At 32.6% G+C, this 21,307-nt stretch overlaps 1 protein-coding gene and 1 pseudogene across 1 annotated transcript; both read right to left on the bottom strand.

Annotated features, from left to right (window-relative positions):
• Positions 1–426: 426 nt before the first annotated feature.
• Positions 427–19,957, bottom strand: LOC124359826 (40S ribosomal protein S13). Its single transcript, XM_046812887.1, has 4 exons — positions 19,801–19,957; positions 13,647–13,774; positions 3,078–3,243; positions 427–615 (listed from the first exon to the last, which is right to left on the bottom strand). Exons 1-4 carry the CDS (start codon positions 19,821–19,823, stop codon positions 477–479), a joined length of 456 nt encoding a protein of 151 aa, XP_046668843.1. The 5' UTR covers positions 19,824–19,957; the 3' UTR covers positions 427–476.
• On the bottom strand, positions 11,195–11,343 carry LOC124361635 (annotated as a pseudogene).
• Positions 19,958–21,307: the final 1,350 nt, after the last annotated feature.

The raw sequence follows: 21,307 nt of genomic DNA, 5'->3' as shown, positions 1-21,307 counted from the left end.
GCCAAGTTTGTGCCTCACTTTCTGACTGACAATAAAAAAGATTATCAAGTTGAAAAATGTTGTGATTTAAAAGAACTTGAAAACTGATCCTTGCAATGTTCAACGTTAAAGCAGTTTCAATGGCATTTTTATCATGCAGGAACCAAAATTTCACAGCTGCAAGCTGGCCACTTAAACTTGCCATAATAAAAAACAAAAATCACGCAAAACAATAGTAAAAAATGTCACTACAGAAGAACAGAACAAACCAGGTTGACAATTCAGGCAGCACTGAAATGCTAATGAGTTGTGCTACAGACTCCTAACAGCAGAAGTTTGTACTGCAAAAACCCAGTTCACAGCAGAGCTATACCAGGAACTTTTGAGTAACCTCTCAAATAAATCAAAATTTGATGTGGAATTCACAAAAAATTAACATTACACAAATTAAGTTTTTTTAATTAAGTTTATTCAAATACATAACCAATTAAAAAAACTCAGGCAACAAGTGCTGAAGCCGTGCTTGATTCGTATTTCCAGTTGGGAGCTAACACGGATTTGGTCTTGTAGTATCGAGCCAGTCGATGAATTCTCGATTCAACAAGAATGAGACGGAACTTGGAATCTTTGTCTTTCCTAAAAAACAGAAATAAGAGATTGGTATTGGTAAATTAATTACACTGCAATATAGAACAATATTTTTTTAAAAAAGGTAAGGTCTATCCTGGATATATTAGTTCATGTTCAGACATTTCCCAAGGAATACAGTCTTCCAAGAATTACACATAATGAATAGAGTTATGAAACTCTAATGAATAAAGTTATGATACTTCAAGAGGTTTTATGCATGTCAAAATGTTATATTAACCGATGGTATTAAAGTTACGCTAACCTAATTCACGTGTGAACATGCAATTTGCAACTAACCCCTAGTAAGTAAGTCAGAGCTGGCGTTACCACACAAATCATGTCAGAGGTGACCATGATTAGGTTGATGGTGGGTCAACTCACACCTATAATGTAGCTATTGATGCACAAGTGTAAATGAGCAGTGAACACTAGCAACCCCTCATCCTAGGTATGTATCCCTTCTCTAATCCCTGTAGAGCTGTACACTCGAGTGGTCAAGGTAAACAAAACACTTTATGACGACCAACAGTAAGTTAGGTTACTTCCACCCATGAGCAGACAAACGCTAAGCTACAGACGACGGAGTCCACCACAAGTAAGTAAATCCAGTCGATCATGGAAGAACAATCAGCGACAACTGTTACTCTTTGACACATTTCTGATATGGTGTTAGGTATTTCAGTTTGGGTAGCCATCTTACAGCATAGGTGAAACAAACCTGCTAAAGCATAGTTTGCAGCCAGTAGTGTCTAGTGGAAGGGCGGACTTTTCACCTGGACAATCATTAGGCAGGCAGGCCCCTGCTAGACGTTCTGCGTTCAAAAGTTCATACGCAATGGGGTAACAATTTTGTGTTATGTCACTTAACCTGAGCTTCAGGGTCGGGGACAAGTTTAACTTTTAGCTACCTTGTCTCACACAATTACACACAGACTGAAATGAATAGCTTTGATCAGAGCCAAGTCCGCAGAAGTGAATCAGTCAAACCCTGGAACCGATCCCAGATGGCTTACTATTTGGGGAACTCAATACCGACCCGAAATACAATCGGAAAATACTTAAGTAAGTGTCTGAAAAAAATAAATGGAAGATTTAAAAGAGTTTGTGACTTAATCAAATGTGTGTGAAAATGTATTAAACAAAGCAGCACATGTTATGCATGTATTAAAAAAAATAATATTGTGTTTTCATTTTTGTTTTCCTTAAAAATTGGTAAAATTTCTGAAAATGAAGTTTGAAGTTTACCTTCAGAGAAAAATAAACGGATGATCAGTAACAGCTGACAAGTAAAAAACAGAGACTGTGTAAAATGGTAATAAAATTGTGGTAAGTCCACTACACACATTTTCAATAAAAGACAGTTGGGATATTCCTTTCAGAGTAAAAGATTCATTTCTTCCTTTTCTAGTGTGAAAATGACAAATGGTAAAAAAGATTTTCAACAAAAAGATGCATTTTACATAAAAATTAACTTAAAAATAACAAAATAAATAATAAAATGACAGTTCTAAAATATCAATTGGAATATTTAATAGACCTACATTCAAAGAAAAGAAATAAACTAGAAAGAAATTAACATTTAAAGTAATTAAAAAGCCTATAATTAAAACATAAGGGAGAAATATTCCAGGTAAAAAATTTTGTAGTTAACAAATTTACAAAATAAAAAACATTTATATCATTGAAAAATTAAAAATGTAGTTTAAACGGCTATATTAAAACCACAAAGTTTCATTACAATCTAAAAAGAAGAACAACAAAGTAATAGAATTTTAAATAAGATTGTCCTTTTTCAACCAAATTAATTAGATTTACTGTGCTGTTCAGAGTTTGTAACTTATAAACTAATAGGTCAATGAGTTAATAACAACTTTATATAAATAGAAAAAAAATTACCCAAATTATTTTCCAAGTAATGCATCCTTGGATTATAATACAAGTACCATATCATATTGTTTTGAGTTACGTTTAGTTTTTTGAAATTTGAAACAGAGATTCATAATAGTTTGGTTTTGTTTGTACTCTGAAGAAGGTAAGAAAAATATCACGAATGAAAAGATGCTTGGTAAAATACACTTCTAATAGCAAATACCAAGAAAATGTTAAGACTATTCACGGAATATTTATGACCACACTTATGAACGAGATTTATATTTCAAAATAGAATGTTTTCTTAAAAGTACAAAAAACCCCACTCAATTTTATGCTGTATTAAAATTAGATTTATTGTATGCTATGAGATAATATACAACAGAAACACGATTCCAGATTATGCTTTTATTCCTTTAATATAAAACATTATTTTAACACTATTAAAAAGTGTCGAAGTTGGACATTTTTTTAAATGTAACCTTCACATCAGTAGGAAATTTTAAATTAGGGTTTATGCAACTTGTTAAGACATTCCTTTTCAAACTTCTATAATTTTGAACTAACAAACATATTTTACTAGAACATTTCTAACATACCTGTTTCTTTCTAGATGTTTTCTGATCGCAACTGCCTTTTTGATAAGGTAGTAAAGATCTTCTGGTAGATCTGGGGCTAATCCCATGGCCTTCATAATTCTTAAAATCTGATTTCCAGTGACAAATCGCACCTGTGCTACTCCATGAGAATCTCGTAGAATAACACCTAAAACATAATTTAAGAATGAAGTACAAATTTTACCATTTTATAAGCAAATGAGTTTGTTACTAAATAGTATTGACATTTCAGACCCACTTTCTAATTTGTTTCATGTTATTTGTTATATGTTTAATACTTCAATAAACAAAGTTTGTTTGAATTTCTTCGTAATTTAATTTTTTAAATACTAATTACAATATACAAATCTGTATGTTCTGTGCTCAGCAAAATTAGGATATGATATACAACAGGATATGAAATATTGTAATGATTTTCTGGTTAACACTTAATGCATTACATGACAGTGCCAACAGCTCAACATGACAGAACTTGCAGAAGACAACCTGATGAACTAAATGTTCTATGGGATGATGTATCAGGTTACCTAAATAAATGTCCTAGTACTGGTGGCATATTTAACCACGTAATTCAACAAGTGCAAACTTTCAAATGACCTTGATTGCTACAATGCTCTTGTTTAAGATTCAATTATTGGGTTAATAGTTTTAGAGACAAACCAATATGCTGAGGATTCAATTGTAAATTGAATTATTGATGAATCTTATAGTAGAAATTCAAGACCACTGCTTTGAGAAGACACAAATAAGGAGGAAACAATAAATTTATCGCTTTATTCTTGTTGTTTGGTTGGACTAGGCAAATAAAACAATCACTTCAAATATATTGGTCAAGAAATCCTATCTACAACAGTAAAATAGTAGCATTATTCTCCAAAATAATTTGAGGTTGATGTTACGTACATTTTACTTATCAAACAATGTGACTTCTGAACCTAAGAGGCATAAAATTCAAGTTCTTGTTGACAAATTGAATAGTGGACTTTATCTAAGACACGTACAAGCTCCACGAGAGTGTTTGCAATGACGAAACGATAATCCCATGTTGATTGAGGTTTAGATGATACATTCCTGGTAAAAGACACAAGTACTGATTAAAGCTATTCTAACTTTATTTACAAGGTCCACATGGAATTAGAAACTACGTGCTTGGAAAGAAACCTCTACTTCAGATAAACTATCTTCTAAGATTATCACAGAACTAATAGCACCATTACTAAACTCAGGATAGATTCTTGTAACCTATAACTTTTACACTAGTGAAGAACTAACTCACCAGCTAAATGAAAAAGAAACTCACCTTTTGGGCATCCTGAAAACGATGTCTGCAAAAGTATTAAAAGTAGAAATGGTTGTATATTACAGTGATATTCTCATCCATGATATGGAAATGGGGAAATGTTCAGTCTCTCAATCAATAAAAGCTATCCCTATCTTGACTGAAATGCCGTATTGATGGAGGCCCATCCAGAAACAATCAGGGACATCATTGCCATTTATTTGTAGAATGTCTCTACTAAGTTTTGTTAAGATAGTTGAGTTGTGACCGTAATTGTGATACATGGATACATCAAGACCCGAGGGGTGGACCCTGCACTAAGAGGCAGGTGAACTGAACCTTAATTCAATACTCACATTTAATCAACCCTTCCCACCTAGATGCGTTATATTTAGTCTAATAACCTATTTAGATTTTATCACTCTAAAAAGAGAAAAATAAATAATAAAAGGCATGGGTTTAATGGTAAGTGGTGTGTCAAGACTAATATGTGGTAGAAAATAACACAAATTTGTAATTGACTTTTAACAAAATAAAATGACTGTATTGGAACAGCATATTTGTAGACACTATGAAATAAATAAAGCATAATTATAAGCAAATATTCCAAAATTACTCATAAGTCATAATAAATATAAAAAATACTAACTATAGCTAAAATATTATTTTTTAAACTACAGTAGTTAGTAGTTTGTTAATTTGGTAATATAATCCACATTTTTCATACATGAAGCACAAAATGTTTCATCAATCAGTAATTTACGTAATGCCAATCAATAGTCGTCCACGAATAGAATTATTTTTTGATTTGAGATTCAGCTTCTCTATATCAGTAAGATATTGTTAAATTATAATTTTCCAAGAGTTTTAAGCACTTCTGTTGGTATTGGAATCAAGTGAAGAGCTGCATTATCGAGTATCGGAAACAATTCATCGCTGGTAAAAATTCAGGATCATTATAAAAATTCACTCATGTTTATCGGAGTCCGAAATTCATGCATAATGCATACTTTTTCCAGTTTCTCATCGTTGGCGGTAGCCCTGGTTAGAGTCCCGCAAAAATACTGTGGCTCTCAATATATATCCCACTGACGGCCGATACATGAAGAATGCATCAGAAAGTTATCTGCTACGAAGTTACCGAAGTGTGTTTAGTTTGCAGTCTGTAGAATAAGTACATAGACACCAGTACTTTCTACAGTTGCATCCAGAATGCGGGCACAGTTAATTTTATCAATGACTGGCTAACTATTTTGTGTTAACCTTTACGATAATGCAAGAAGAGAATCACCTGATCACGAAACATAACTACAAAGTAAAATACATGCACTGGCATAAGACTCCTTATACACTTTTAACTTTTTGGTTTGAACAGTTCGAATTGTCTGACCGATCGTCACGTGAGTGGGGAAGTCGTTCAGGTAAATAGTTGATCGGAGAACTGACTGGATTTCTTGCCGTCGTCCAACCAATCTTGTTCTGATGACGAAAACTGACATACATGATTAATTCAGTCGGCTGGCCATTGTAGACTGGTGACAACAAGTAAAGTTGCAAGTGATTTTGTACAACTACTGTTGCATATTGTGATCAAGATAAGTAATTTTACTCACAAGAACTGTCGTAAGTACTTACTACAGTTGTATTGCTGGTTATTCTAAAAGTCAATAAAGTCTGTTCACACACAGGGCTGAGATGTCTCAGCAATGTTTATATAATTGAAATTTTAATAGCCGACACTGATCTTCAATTCTTGTGAGCGACTGACCGAAACTGGATGAGGCAGCACTCGTGAGAGCTTTTGCCCCCGTTTAGATGTGATTTTTATAATTGGAAACAAAACTTTAGCAGTTTTTTGCCAATGTAAACGCAACTCAGCGAACTTTGGATGTGACCGTGATATCATAACTGAACATCAATTTCTTTGTTTTAACTAAGTAATCTGAAAACCAAATAAGTCTGAAACGGAACATTTGTGAGGAGCACTCGTTTATAGACCAACAGAGGCCTTGGCCGCGATATGAGCGGTAAGCGTTGAGTTCTGGGTCGAGTGGCGTTGGGGAACATTCAACACTGGCAACCTTGTTTATAAGGCGAATGAATACTGTACATTTTAGGCCTGTGCTATCTATCTTATATATGTCTTATTAAAAATACTATTTTCACTCACGAATAAGAGTTGGACAACATCATCCGGAGATCCTAATTCGACAACTGAATAAAATTTAATTACACAAAACCAGTTTGTATTGTGGCCAATACCACTATACCGCTTGTTTAGTGCTGTAGTTCGGAATGAACAGTTGGCCGATTTAAAATTGCCCAACTCATTGTTAGGTTTTTTTTTTTTTTGGGGGGGGGGGGGGGGGGGGGGGGGGGGGGTGGTGGCTTGCTGCAGCATTAGAGTAGAACTAACCATATATTGATTCAGTTCTTGAATCAAGGAGCTTTCAAATTATGCCTTGGGGTTTTTTTTACTTCTAGGAGGCGGAAAAACTGTTTTTGAAATTTTCCCGGTTCTCAGGAAGATTTCCGGCTTATTACCGGTTGAGTGGCCACTCTGTATACACCACATAAAAATACACAATATACACTACATATTGAAATACAATACATTTGGTTTTATGCGCTAAGACTTATTTTATTAGGCTACGAATGAGTTTGAAATCTTCAATGCTTGCACGTGGACAATCAGAACATTGTTATTCTCAAAAATAATTCAAAACAGCTTCAGGATGACACATATACTACATGAAAGAACACAATATTATTTACTAATTAAAAATTAATCCCTAAAAAATTTTTATTATGGTATTTGTGAAAAACCTGTATTATAACATAATGACTTAATATTGGCAATAATCAATAATGCCTAAATATTGATTATTTAACTATTACTATATAAGATTTCCAGCCTATACATTCTAAAAATATGGTGTAGGTTAATTTATAATATAAGATACAACTTAACCCTTATAAGGCCAGGCACCGATATATTGGTGTCCCGATTTACGTTTCAAAACGGCCATGCACCGAATTATCGGTATTGGAATTTACCTATGAAAACGGCCGCGCACCGATCTATCGGTGTCATACATTTTTATTTAGCATGTTTTTAATTTTCAACTATCTGAAACCAAATTTCCAAATGAAAAAGGAAGAGTCGTAGTTTATATTCATTGTATTGAAATAATCGGGAACTGTCATTTATTATATTGTGTCAGTTGTTGAACATCAGCGATATTCTGTTGGCTGTGTTTAATGCAGCTGTGAGTTGCCGTGCTATTTTCAGTTCTGTCTGTTGACGTCTGCTGTAAGAACGACAATCAAGTAATAGTGTTCAGAGTTTGTTATTCTATATATGTATATGAATATATTGTGCCGATTATATTGTGATGAGTTTTCTACAGTTACGTGAGTGAAGAAGATCGTTTACATAACGAAGACGTAATAGATGTTTAATCCTACTTCTGTAGTGAGTTGGCTTGTGTTAACCTATTATTTCTGAGTGTCAGAAAGACGAAAGATGTTGTTGGTAGTTTTGTTTGCTTTATTTGCATGTTTTGTTTACTTTATTTGCATGTTTTGTTTGTAACATGAGTAAGAAACAAAGATGTGTGTCACCTGCCAGTGAAAATACTATACTAACCAGTCTAATTGTGGCGGGTAACAATGGTATTGACAATGACATCTCAGATTCAAGTTCAGACGAGACTGATACAGATGATTTCATAGATGATACTGATGAGGACCCTACTTTTGATCCTGTTGAATATGGTCAACCTGGACCTTCATGGAATCAAGGACAGTTCTTTAGGCCAGGTTGACCTGATCCCCTTGATTTGTCATCTGATTTCTCAGATGAAGATTTAAACTAACAGCCCTCACTTCAAACACTAAATCTTGAGTTAGACTGTAACAATAGCCTAGGCCTAGTCACACCACCTAATAGAAGTAGGCCTACCAGTAATAGGAATCGTACACCACCTCATACAAGAGTGTGGGTTGAGTGTAGAGGAAGGTAATGACCCTGGCCATGCTCACCAATTTTCTTTCCATGGACTCCCAGGTCCAAAACATTGCCCCCCACCGGAGTCTAAGCCTATTGAGTACTTACAACTTTTTGTCTCAACAAACCTTATTGAGACGTTTGTGAAAGAAACCAACAGATATGCTGATGCATACATATTAAATCATACACAAGCCTATTTAAACAATTGGAAAAAAGTATCTTTCATAGAAATGAAAGCTTTTTTGATCATGCCTAAATATGGGCATGATCAAAAAGCCAACAATTGATAGTTATTGGTCTAGTTCATCTTCCCAACAGTCATCTTGGTTCGGAAAAATGTTTAGCAGAAATAGGTTCGAGTTAATCTTAAAATTCTTCCACACTGTTAACAATGACACTCTAGCTGAACATGGTACACCCGAATACGATCCTTGTGCGAGATTTCAACCTCTAATAGACCATACAAATAGAGTGTTTAGACAGTATTACAGCCCAAACCAGGACATATCTATTGACGAATCTCTTAATTGGAACAAAAAACCTTACCCAATTATTGCAATATTTGCCAAATAAAAAACATCATAAGTGGGGTACTAAGCTCTGGGTACTATGTGATGCAGTGACTCATTATTGTTTAGGGTTTCACTGTTATAAAGTGGTAAAAAATTAATCTGAAAAGGCAGAAATTAATAAAAAAAGGTCTTGCTCATGTTGTAGTTGTTAGGCTACTAGAAATGGGGAATTATTTACATAATCAACATCATTTATACCTGGACAATTTCTTTACAAACATCCCTCTTGCAGATTATCTTTATTCTAAAGAGACATTTGTCACCGGAACAATTAGGAAAAACAGACTTGGAGTACCAAATGAATTTTTGGGGAAATACAAAGTTGGGGAGAAAAAGTACATGAGAAGCACTGAATTGTTGGACTATCCTACAGAGAGAAGGCAACTCAAAAATCGCAGGTAGTACTCACATCCACTAAGTCAGAGGCTAGCAATGTCCAAAGGAGTAAAATGAAGAGAAATAAACTAATTATAAAGACAAAACCAAAAATTATAGACCAGTACAACCAAAACATGGGTGGTATCAATACGGCCGATCAAATGCTATACTCATACTTAGACGAACGGCGTACAAGTAAATACTGGAAAAAAGTCACTTTCAACATAATTTTCCGTATGGTACTGAATGCATATATATTGTATAAAAATAATTGCACTGGGAAACCAATGACTAGACTTAATTTTACAATATCAGCAATTGAAAGTCTGTCTGAAGATTGGCTTTTCACAAAAGATATGCCTGCAAATCTAATGGGTGGAGGTGACAGTCCTGTTGGAAGATTTGGACTCAATAAAATTCCTGACAAGAAGGAGAAACACTGTGCAGTTTGTTGCAAAAAAAAGAAATGCAGATGGCTCAAGGGTGAGAAGGAGAACACGGACAATGTGTTTACGCTGCAAACAAGGTGTGCACGCAGAGTGCTTTCAAAGTCATAAGTGTGTGTAGTTGAGAAAGGTTCAAGCTAAAGTGTACATATGGTAGGCTAGGTGTATTGTATATATAACTCTTAATGTGATATATCAAACTAAAAATTGTCAAATACAAATAAAAATTTTTATTTGTAACTCTGTAAAATTGCAAAGTCTTGTAAATATGAACAACAATCTTTAATTTTACAAAAAGAAAACTAGGCTAGACCTATTATGGTAAGTGTCATTAAAATATGTTCTATATATGCATGGGTGTGTTTTCTTGTTTTTCAATCAGTTGTACAAATTTTATTAACTATACATATGTATGTCACTAAACCTGAAAAATGTGTTCGGACAAATTATTTATAAAGTGACATAAAATCCTTATTTATTGTGTAAATCCCTTCAAATATTTAGTAATTATACAAAAAAGAGTATAAAATCAAAATTTAGTAATAAAAATACCCAAACATGATTTTTATCTTACAGTACTTATTTTAGTCTAAACTTAAAAAATTAAATAAAAGAATTATAAATTTAAAAAAATTTAACATTATAAATTTATATGGTCAAGTATAATTTTATACTATAAATATTGCTCAGTATATCAGCTTGAACAGGTTCTATATATACATGGGTGTGTTTTCTTGTTTTTTAATCAGTTGTATAGATGTGACTGACAATTTGCAATCTCACGGGAGTGAAATTGTAAGTAGCACATTTGTAAATAGAAAAAGTGTAAATAAATTTCAAATAAAATTGTGTAAATATTTCTTGGTAAATAGTGTTTTGAAACTGTTTATGGATCCTACAATCATCTGTTTACCGGTACATCCATAATGTGAATATTTATTTTAAGTTTCTTGCAATGTAAGAGTCAGTTGCTTTAACACTTATAAAATGTTGCAAAGTACAATTATGCGTATTTATACAAAATGTGTCATAATAACAAATTTATTTATGAGAGAAATAACACAAAATTTTGTATGGTTGTTCCTTTCTAAACGTACAATATAATAAAATGGCATACCACAGTTAAATTATTTTTCCTTTTTTAATTATTTGCAAAAAAATTTAAAAAAATAAAATTTTTTATGTAATCTATTAAAACATTATTTTTTAAATTTTAAATTACTTAAAACTATATATATATATATATATATATATATATATATATATAATTATATATTTGTTTGTTGATAGTATATATCTATACAAGTAATTTGGTACAACTTTTAGGTCATTCTCTAATTTTTATGAAAAATTATAAATTTTAATCTAAGAGACTGCAAAATTGCTAATTTTAGCCTGGCACTTTTAACTAGTCACAAGGGGATATGAGATGTGAAAAAATTTTGCAACATCTTATATTTGGTCCTGGCCCTGAAAGGGTTAAGGAGTAAAAGTTTTCAATAAGCAATAATCGCACCTCAGATAAACTTCATTGGTTACGTTATTGCCACTGCGCTAAACAATCAGATTCTAACAAGATGGAAAGACATATAAATAAGTGTTTCAAGTGCTCTCAGGAATTAAAAAAAGTATTGAACTAAGCACAATGATTGGAAAACCTATTCAAAAGAAAAGTTCTTATGAGCCATTACTAATAGAAATACGAGGATTTTGACAAACCAGGACCAAGCTCAGCATCAGGAATCTCGGAATCGTTTAAGTCCAGTTGCAGTGAGTTAAATCTACCACAACTTTTTTTGACCTCTACTCTAAAGGAATCCTTTCATTTGTTACACAAGTAAACATTCTTGAAAGTACAAAAAACATTATTAGGCCTATCTTTTAAACAATAAAAGCCATATAAGGTGAATCCTATTTGTATACATGTATAATTATGAACTCTGATTTTGGATGTTGACTGATCAATACCTAGGATTTTTTAAACTGCCAGAACTCATAAATAACATGCTAATATAACTTCGTACTTTTACATCAAGTCTAGACTAGGTCTACTTATCTTAGGCCTACTTACCATCTGCATAGCCAAAATTTCATATCAATAAACCTTATATTTTGCAAAATCTAAGTTTCATTAATTAACCCATTGCGGATTGTATTGTTTAGGCACGCGGGCACGAATTAATTTACGGTCAGTGGCCGAACGAACAGCAATGTTGCGCCACATCGTATCGCTCGCTATTGTATACTAGAAAATTCAGTTGTGAAGGCATTCGTTCAGATGGAACATGGGCCTACTGGGGTATCCCTGATGTAGGAACGATAACATGCGAGCAAGGTTCCGGGGTGGCAGGGATGATGTCTGAATCATAGTCTAAATAAAGCGGCTCGGGCGAAGCGATTACAACATCCGGGCCATTGTCTAGACTAAACCCGCCAACATGTACGTCTGCGTCGTTTAATTGTGTCACTAACCTCAAAAGTATTATACCTAATAACAACTGAGAAAACACCCAATCAGAAGTGCTAAAAAGCAGAGAGTAAACTCATAAGAATAATTTTTCAACTTCGACATACAACTGCGATCTGTAGGATATTTATAAAACTTTTGAAAACTCTAAACGTAGACCGTTGTTAAACACTCTTAGTTGATGAGGGAAGACGATTGCCCGATCTATCAGACATTAATAGAACTATTTGGAGGGAAACTTAAAAGTAGACCGCTTTTGTGACCTGAGCTCGTCATCGTGTGCCGTTAGGCCCGGCCGCTGCGTGACGAGCCCAGCTCGGCAGTGATCCACAATGGGTTAATGTTTCTTTTTCTGGCTGGATAAATAGAAACAAGATAAACAGGCTTACATCTCAGAGGGCAGCAAAGTTAACACATCTAGCATACAATTGGGAATTGATGCATGGCACAACCTTCAGAACGAAACTGATGAGATTCCACAGAGTAGACAAGACCAAGGAGAAGAAGGACTTGTATTCAGTGAAGAACAGATGGTAAGTCTAGAGGTGGAGGGAGAATCAGTACTCTCGTCAGAGTCTGAGCCAGATCTCCTTGAAAATTAATCGGAAAACATTGATGAAGAGCCTTCTGAAGAAAGTGATTAAACAGTAAGAAGTGATCAAGACCTAAGTGATTAAACAACTTTATTTTATACCTATCTACAATATGAAGATATTGTCTGTTCTTCATTACAGATAAGTTTATCAACTTAATTTGTTATCTAATTCTACAAATAGCCTATTATGCATGAATATGTAGTACACATATTCCAATAAAAAAACAAGGACATCTAGAAGTTATTATCAATCTAAATTCTTTCCCAAATTACAAAACCAACACTCAAGCAGTAGATCACCATTCTCAATTTTTATTAATAATCCTATAAAGAAGAAAAAAAAAAACAAAAAAACAACATTTTCTTACTTTAATAAATATAAATAAATAAATGTATATATTACGGAAAAGATTTTAAAAGTTATTTATAGCTGTGGTCTGAACCCATTTCTATTATTAAGGCCTATTTACATTTGAAATGGATAAATGACCAGCCATTTATTAAGATTAGAGAATTTGTCAAGGGCATTTGCCCCGATTTATAAATGCCTGGGCATTTTACATCACTAGGCGGGGGCAGTAAGGAGAAACTCCTTGGTGGAATCTATTGGCAGTTTCACACCGGTCCTGTATAGCTCCTAAATAGTTTCAGTTTGCCTCTCAAACAAAAAACTTCTAAGGAGACCTCTGAGTTAACGTAAAGGCAGATTTTGTAGTGTACTTTTTATGGAATCAATCTATGATCGAACCCATTCTTTTGTAGGCTATAAAAATATAAACTTAGTTTCATTATCAAACTTTACCAATTTGAGATGGAGTCAGCCCTTTCTTTGCAAGTTTGTAAATCTGATCTTTAACATCTTCTGGTGAAAGTTTCAACCAAGTCGGGACACTTCTTCGATATGGCAGAGCAGATTGGGATATACCCTTTCTGGAAAAACAAATACATATATCAGAAGAAATTATATCATAATATGAAAATAAATATTTTATCATATAATAATATAATTTCTATCAAGAAAATGTCGACTAAAGAATGTTATCTAAACATACCATTGGAAAGTTATGTTAGACTAAATTTATACATAACTGGAAAATTGGTCTTGGAAAAATATATTTATAAAAAAACTAATTGCTTATACTTAACCCTTTATAGGGCAAAAAATATTTTTGCCATTTTGCGGGAATGCTCTCCGGTCGAAAAATCAACCACCCTAAAAATCTTGAAATGACCAACCACTTTTTTACCATGTTTTACATGTTTAGTGATTTTCTGTCATTGTAAATGCTAACACTAGACATTACAGATCACTAAATAATTTTTTTTATATTTATTTAATTTTTTAGAGGGCGGTTGAATTTTTAACCGGAGAGCGTTCCCGCAAAATGAACTATGTATGTGTTTGCCGGTTAAAAAATCAACCACTTAGAAAACTTATGAAACTGAAGGAAAAATTAAAACAATAGAATTAGCAAAACATAAAAACTGCCTTTTATTTATACAGAATTGAAAATTGCACAATATTGTGATACAAAATCTTGTCAGTGGTACATATTTACACCTTTAAAACATATTTATAAAATTGGCCATATTTATATATATGAATGTACCTATGTAAAAAAGGAAAAAAACAAATATAACATTTAGTTAGATAATAAAATACGAGTATAAATGACACTCAGTAAAAAATTGTATAAAGTAATTTTATAAAGTTTATTTCAAACATTTTATAAAGTCAGCCAACAGTGAAGTATTCTATAAATTATTCATTTTTTTAGACAAAATAATTTTATTTCTTACAGAAATATCTACTATTTCATAGGTCTATTTGTTTTGGTAGCTATTAGTATAAAATACGTTTCAAAACAGAAAAATTATGTAATGGTGGAAAATTATAACAGTTTGTAAAATTTTGCTATCATGTAAATACCATATTATTGTACTTTTGGCCTAATATCTTGCCTGCACTGATTATTTATATCTTAAAACGCCCTAATTTATCTTTTGTCATAATTTTAAAGTGTTGTACTAATGTATGTAAAACTCTGAGGACTATATATATATTTTTAATAAATATTTTCCAATGTCATGATTTTTAAGTTAAGTGTAGAAGCAAAGACAAAATTGTAGTTAAATAATTTCAAGTGACGGTGACAACGATATATGACTGATAAATAAAATGCCTAAAACATTGTAAATAAAATTAAGTTATTACAAAGAACTTCATATTTCCCTGTCAGGAGATAAATTTGATATTAACTCGCTATCACACCAACTGCTGCTTGGTTCACGAGCTGGAAAGGTCTCTGGTTGATAAATCAACCATTTGCCACTCTTCAGATTAAAACTGACAATAGGAAGCAACAGGCAAGCTGAACAAAATTAGTAAGCTTCCATACAACCTACCAAGCTACAGGAAACAACAAGAACGACAACTGCATGCTCTGTCACCGAATTATGAATCATATTGTAAATGGTTGAATTTTTAACCGGAGACTGTTCCCGCAAAAGTAATAAAATTTCCTTGCCCATACAAAGGCAAATTAGGTGGTTGATTTTTCAACCGGAGACTGTTAAAGGGTTAAGTTAATGATCAATATACATGTTTTAAATGTTCACCATCATTAATCCTGGAAGTATCTATCAGAAATTCTAAAATGTGTGTTGACTTTTGTGGGTTTTACCGGATCTCTTTGTGAATTTCACAAAATCTCTTACATGTATTGTATGTATAGTGTTATACAGGGTGAATAAAATGTATGGGTACTCAATAATAACTTTCTAATGACCGTACCTAAAAAACCCAAAAAACTCAGTATACACTACTGTTGTGTATGGAACAAAACTGCACTTTTTTGGCTAATATCAAAAGATCGTCACTGCACCCAAAATACCAAATTTTGGATCCAACTTAAAACTTTTAAATTTAGACCCGCCGAATTACTCCTTGTTTTAAAGTCTTTATGAAAGAAAATTAACAGTTCAATTTAGAGGTTGCCATCTTAAGCCAGTACTATATGTTGGCTAACTCAAATAATTTAAATCGGAATTATAATAATAAATATTTATTGTTCAATGGTGAGCAAAATCTACAATAACATTCCTAGCAAGCTTTGACCTACCTTGACAAGCTATTGAGTCTATGTGTGTTAGTTTGTTGATGGTGTATACAAAGTTAAGAAATGAGTATTCAATTAGTTACCTACTAGTTATACAGCATGGAGCTAAGTGAATATGAGTATATAAAGATTTTAATGAAAGTGGGGTAATTAATAACTTAACGGCCAGAGTAGCAAAACACAAGTTTCGCGTTATTAACTAATTGCTATCGCCCTCCTAAATGAAACACTATAAGCCTTCAAGACGTACAAATGACAAATAATAAAGTTGTAGAACATAAAAACTAGGACTACATTTCTAGAGTGAAGTAATATTTCATTGTTCTACGGACATCACTGATCTTATTATGATCGTGAATTAACCGAGAATTGGTTGCTGCTGACATCAGCCATTACGCTATCTTTGAATACATAAAATAACAAAGATGTTTAAATTATTTTATTTGACCCAAATTTTTGTTATGTAGAAGTAATAAAAAATACATAATTTCATTCTAACTAGATTGAATAAACCACATAATTATCTGCAACCTGGTCAAATTCATAGTATCTGCATGAAAATAAGAAAGTTATAGGCCTAGCAATTTGTAGTCTTACAATTAATAATTGTTACTATCACTAGGTAACATCAGATGTAAGCTCAAATGTTTAGCTGTTCATTTACACACACCACAGATGGTTTAATAAATTAAAATATAACAAAACACTATGGTAATTAAATCATATTAAAAGTACATAAGACCAGTAGAAAAATGTTTTTAGATCAAAATTATTTTTAGCCGCACTCAACAAATGTGAAGAGCAAAACACTTAGTGTGGTAACCTTTTTAAACAGGTAACACACATGTAAGTAGATTTATTCCTTTTCCCTCCAATTTTCGTACTCTGTGCAGTGCACATACAACAGTTTTTATCTCTGTCATCAGGTATTTTTTCATAATATTTACTACTATTAGAATTTCTACAGTTTTGCAAATCTGACAGATTAGGCCTAGCTTATTGCAGATTTAACCAATTAATAGTTATTCTAATAATTGAATTGGGAATTAAAGTCTAATTAAAGGTTTATCTGTGTTGTTTATATATTAGATAACAGTTTACTATCATCCTGCAAAAAATATTAAAAATTACCTTATTCTAAAACTGTACTAGTTCTTCTGTCATCAAAATATTGATAAAGCATTAAGTTGCTCCCATCCACCCCTCCCATAAATCTTTATACTCTCTAATAATTTTAGGCTTGTTTGTGATAAAATTTCTGTTACTTCTTTTTTTGGCAGCAGCTAACAATTCTACACAGATTCAAAACACCATGAAAGCATATTTTTACTTTTTCACTGTAATAATGGCAGTGATGTACTAAATTGAATAGACAATTAAAATTATAGCTGACGAAAACTGAATAAATATATTGTAATAATTGATTTTCTGTAATTTATTTTTCACACGTCCCGAAAAACGGACTTTGGCACTTTAAGCGTAGTTTGCATAATGTCTGCTGAACTGGACATTGGCACTTAATGTGTAGTTTGCGTGAAGATAGGAAACCAGGCCGTTGGCACTAAACAGGTTATTATGTTATTGGGTACTTTGGGATTATACCGACCACACCCAGACATGAATCGTTATTTGACATTTTGCTTCTACTGATTACTAGATTAGCGTAGAACAATATTTCGTCAATATAAAACAGGAATCGTCTTATCGCAAACCCCTCCCCATCCTCAGACAGAGGTCAAAGTCGAGCGGTCTAGTAGATAACGTGATTGCAGAGTCTCGCCGCACGTTCAGCTGGTGTTCGCTTTGTTGTACTTCCGTGTTTTACCTCTACATTTCTCCAAACACAAAAATTTAATAAAAACAAACTAAAACTAAACTCTTTATTGAAAAAACACTCAAAACTTGTTTTAATTCTTGATCACACTCCGCCACCCAAAATGTGAGTGCCATGCCTTCGCGCTGATGTCAAAGAAAGAAAAACATCCCTCGAGATAGTACCTATCAGTAAAATATCAAATTCTAGAGGATCTGATCAGAAATATAAATTGAATTGTAATGAAAAGGCAATTATGTAACGTGCAAATCATGTGATGCCGCGTGGCCTGTCGTAATCGGGATTCTTGAGAAAGATAAGATGACAGCGACAACAATACTGATCACAATGCCTGGAAATGCTTGTAAGTTTGTAATTAAAGAGTTGTTTTTCGTTCTATCATGTTTGTTTCCATAAATTTATATTTTTGTGTTCTTCATACTGGTGTGGTCGGTATAATCCCAAAGTACCTGTTATTGTTTCTTGTGTGCACCAGTTGGCCTCCAGGTATGCCATTTTTTCAGTCAGATCACATTGAACTAACGCGATCTGCAGTAGAATTTAGGGGGTTGGGTACGATAAGCGGACCCGGTTTTTTATATCAAAATTGGCAAACGATATTACTTAATCATAACCACCGATATAATAAATCGATACTGATTAATTATTTTGAACAAATAACTTAAATAATCTATATTAACAGCATGCTGTAAAAACTTTCAAATAATAAATGTAAGGTAATATTTAAACTTTATATATAAGTAACATTTGATTATTAAAAATGGTAGTCAATTTTAGAAAACTACACAACATTGCTTTGAAAGATGATGTTTTACGTGGCTTCAACATGTTGGACTCGTACCGAAAAATCCATCATGTGAAATTTGTGGGAAAGAAACAACTGTAACTGTGAGAGGAGCAAATATGGCGGTCTTCAGTTTTCCTAATTTTGCTTATAATAATTTATTTCATCACTGTAAATATTAAATCCATATTTTAATTTAAAACATATGATTGTTATTGAGAACTATAGATACTTTTATATCGATTGATAGTCTAGGATTTAAGATGCGAATATTAGGTATTGATGATTACATTCTTCGATATAAAAAACCGGGTCCGCTTATCGTACCCTACCCAATTTAGGTACTATCTCGAGGATGTTTTCTCCTTTTTTTTAAGTAGGCTACAGAGTGGCGCTGAAGGGCACACTGATGGCCAGGGGCATTTCAGATCGGTACTATTCTGACAGAATTTAAATTATTTGGGCTTTCCTAACTTTAATATCTATTGCACACCTTACATTTTAAGATGAAACTGACAAATAGTGTGAAGAGGCTGAAGTAAATAATTAACGCTTCTCCTATCAATATTCATCTGTAAACATACTACAAAAATGGAGCATGTAAGTTACAGTAAGAATTAATACATCTGTTGATGCTGGTTAAAGAATAAACTCGTATTTAACTCTAGAAGTTGCGCCAGATATACAGTGCGATAGGTTGGCATTCCAAGTGGCAATGCAGATATGTTGTGTCGTATTACATGTGTGTTGAAGGAAATATCCAATTTTGAACTCATGTTTGCAAAGAGGTAGATTTACATTGCCACCTCTGCGGTTAAGTAGATTTTCTAATAAAAACATCAATTTAATTGGGTTCAGCAAGTAATTTCAGATAGAAATAGGGAAAAAGATTCAATTTTCAATTCAAACTCAAACTTTACAGCCTAGGCTACTTCTAAATTGTTTGGTTAACAGAATAATATGCCTCTTCAAACTTTAGATTATATAAATTTTAGTTTGATTACTTTTAACCGTTGTAAAATGTATTAGAGTTAGAAAAATTTTGGTTTTATTACTCAAAGTTATATTGATGCGACAAAATTTACTTCACCACATGGTAATGGCGTTGAGATTTTGGTGGGCTGTAATTCAATGTGGAAGATGTGTTGTGTTGTAAAAAACTACTTGTATGAGATCTTGTGTCCTGTAATATATAACTTTTATAATATTCATAACTTACCCAGGTGCATGCATACGACCCATTATTCGCTTTTTAAGCTAACAAAATATCTATACTTAACCCCCAAACACAACTACGGCATATAAAACACCACCAGAGAAAAGAACAAGACAGTGTGTAACCGGAACTGACCATAGAATAGTAGTTCATTCGTACGATATGTTTTTCTTAACCATCAACAGCCAGGCTTTACGGAGTTTCATGCCGTTTCAAAGTACACTAACCTATAGTGAATTCTATACGGTTTTTAATTATTGTACTAAATAATTATTTTCCATCAGCATTAATTGAATAACCACTATAGTATATTAAAGGTATAGAATTAATTATGAGTGTATATATTTATATTTTGATAATTATGTTTAGATTATTTGTGGTAAAGATGTCAGTAAACATTAAATTAATCTTAAACTCCTCCAGAAATTCCTATTTGCCGTTTCTTAATCCTCGACGCTCATCTATACCGGTTTCAAAATACACTCCATGTTATGTCTATTAATCTTGGGACCTCTCCAGAATTTGAATCCGGTGGTATCTTATTTAGAGAGCCGAGACTTTGCATTAGTCTATCGAGGAGGATTTCCTTTTAGCGGATTCTGTTTCTACTGACAATTTAAGAGACTTGTGTTTTCGTGAAAATGTATTTATTGGTTTTTTATAAGTTAAATAAAGGAAGATTGTCGTCCAAATTAGGGAAGACATATGAAAAATGGTTTATTACAAATACATGCAATTGGCAAAGGTCAAGCTTTAGCTTCGGTTATTAAAGCTATTCAAGCACATTTTAAATACAACAAAGTTAACTAGGGTACAAAATTGATTAATAATTCACTCAACTCATAACAGATTACAAATCAGTTTGAAAAGATGAATGAAATTGCTGAAGATTTACCTTTGCTTGACTTTCCTGATACATAATCAAAGGAGTTACAAAACCAAATTTACAAATACAGCTATAAATAAAATACAAACCAAATTTTACGTGTTGCTCATTCTTCCCATAGCAGGTAAGTGAATGTATTTTCAACTTTGTATATATTCGTCTTATTTCAACAACTAGAATGGAACCGATGTACATTGATTGTACGAAATTTGAGTGATATGGAATAATACAAACCACCGTCCTTTTTTATAGCAAAAAACAGGTTAAGTTGAAATATGCATGTCCATGATGATATATGTTATAGAGCTTTGTTTTATACTAAATGTTATTGTGAGTTCCTTATGTAAGTGATATATAAAAATACTTTATGTTCAGAATCAACTTCGCTAACACGGTAATTTGATTAATAGAGTTTCAAGTAATCGAGATTCTTGTGTATATCATCAATAAAGGATCACATATTTTAATTAATTGTGTACGGAAAGAAAGTAATATCAACATTTTGACATAGTAACGTACATTTATACCTATCTACGAACTCAAGTTAAAAAGATCTACATTTGAGAGAAACTAAGAGATTAAAATATGCAAAAACAAGTACTATGACTAAGTATACATAAGCCC

The sequence above is a fragment of the Homalodisca vitripennis genome, chromosome 4 (genome assembly GCF_021130785.1).
Source record: "Homalodisca vitripennis isolate AUS2020 chromosome 4, UT_GWSS_2.1, whole genome shotgun sequence".
In the NCBI taxonomy this organism is placed as follows: domain Eukaryota; kingdom Metazoa; phylum Arthropoda; class Insecta; order Hemiptera; family Cicadellidae; genus Homalodisca; species Homalodisca vitripennis.
The sequence above is the reverse complement of the archived record's forward strand: the minus strand, read 5'-3'. Positions and strand labels throughout refer to the sequence as shown.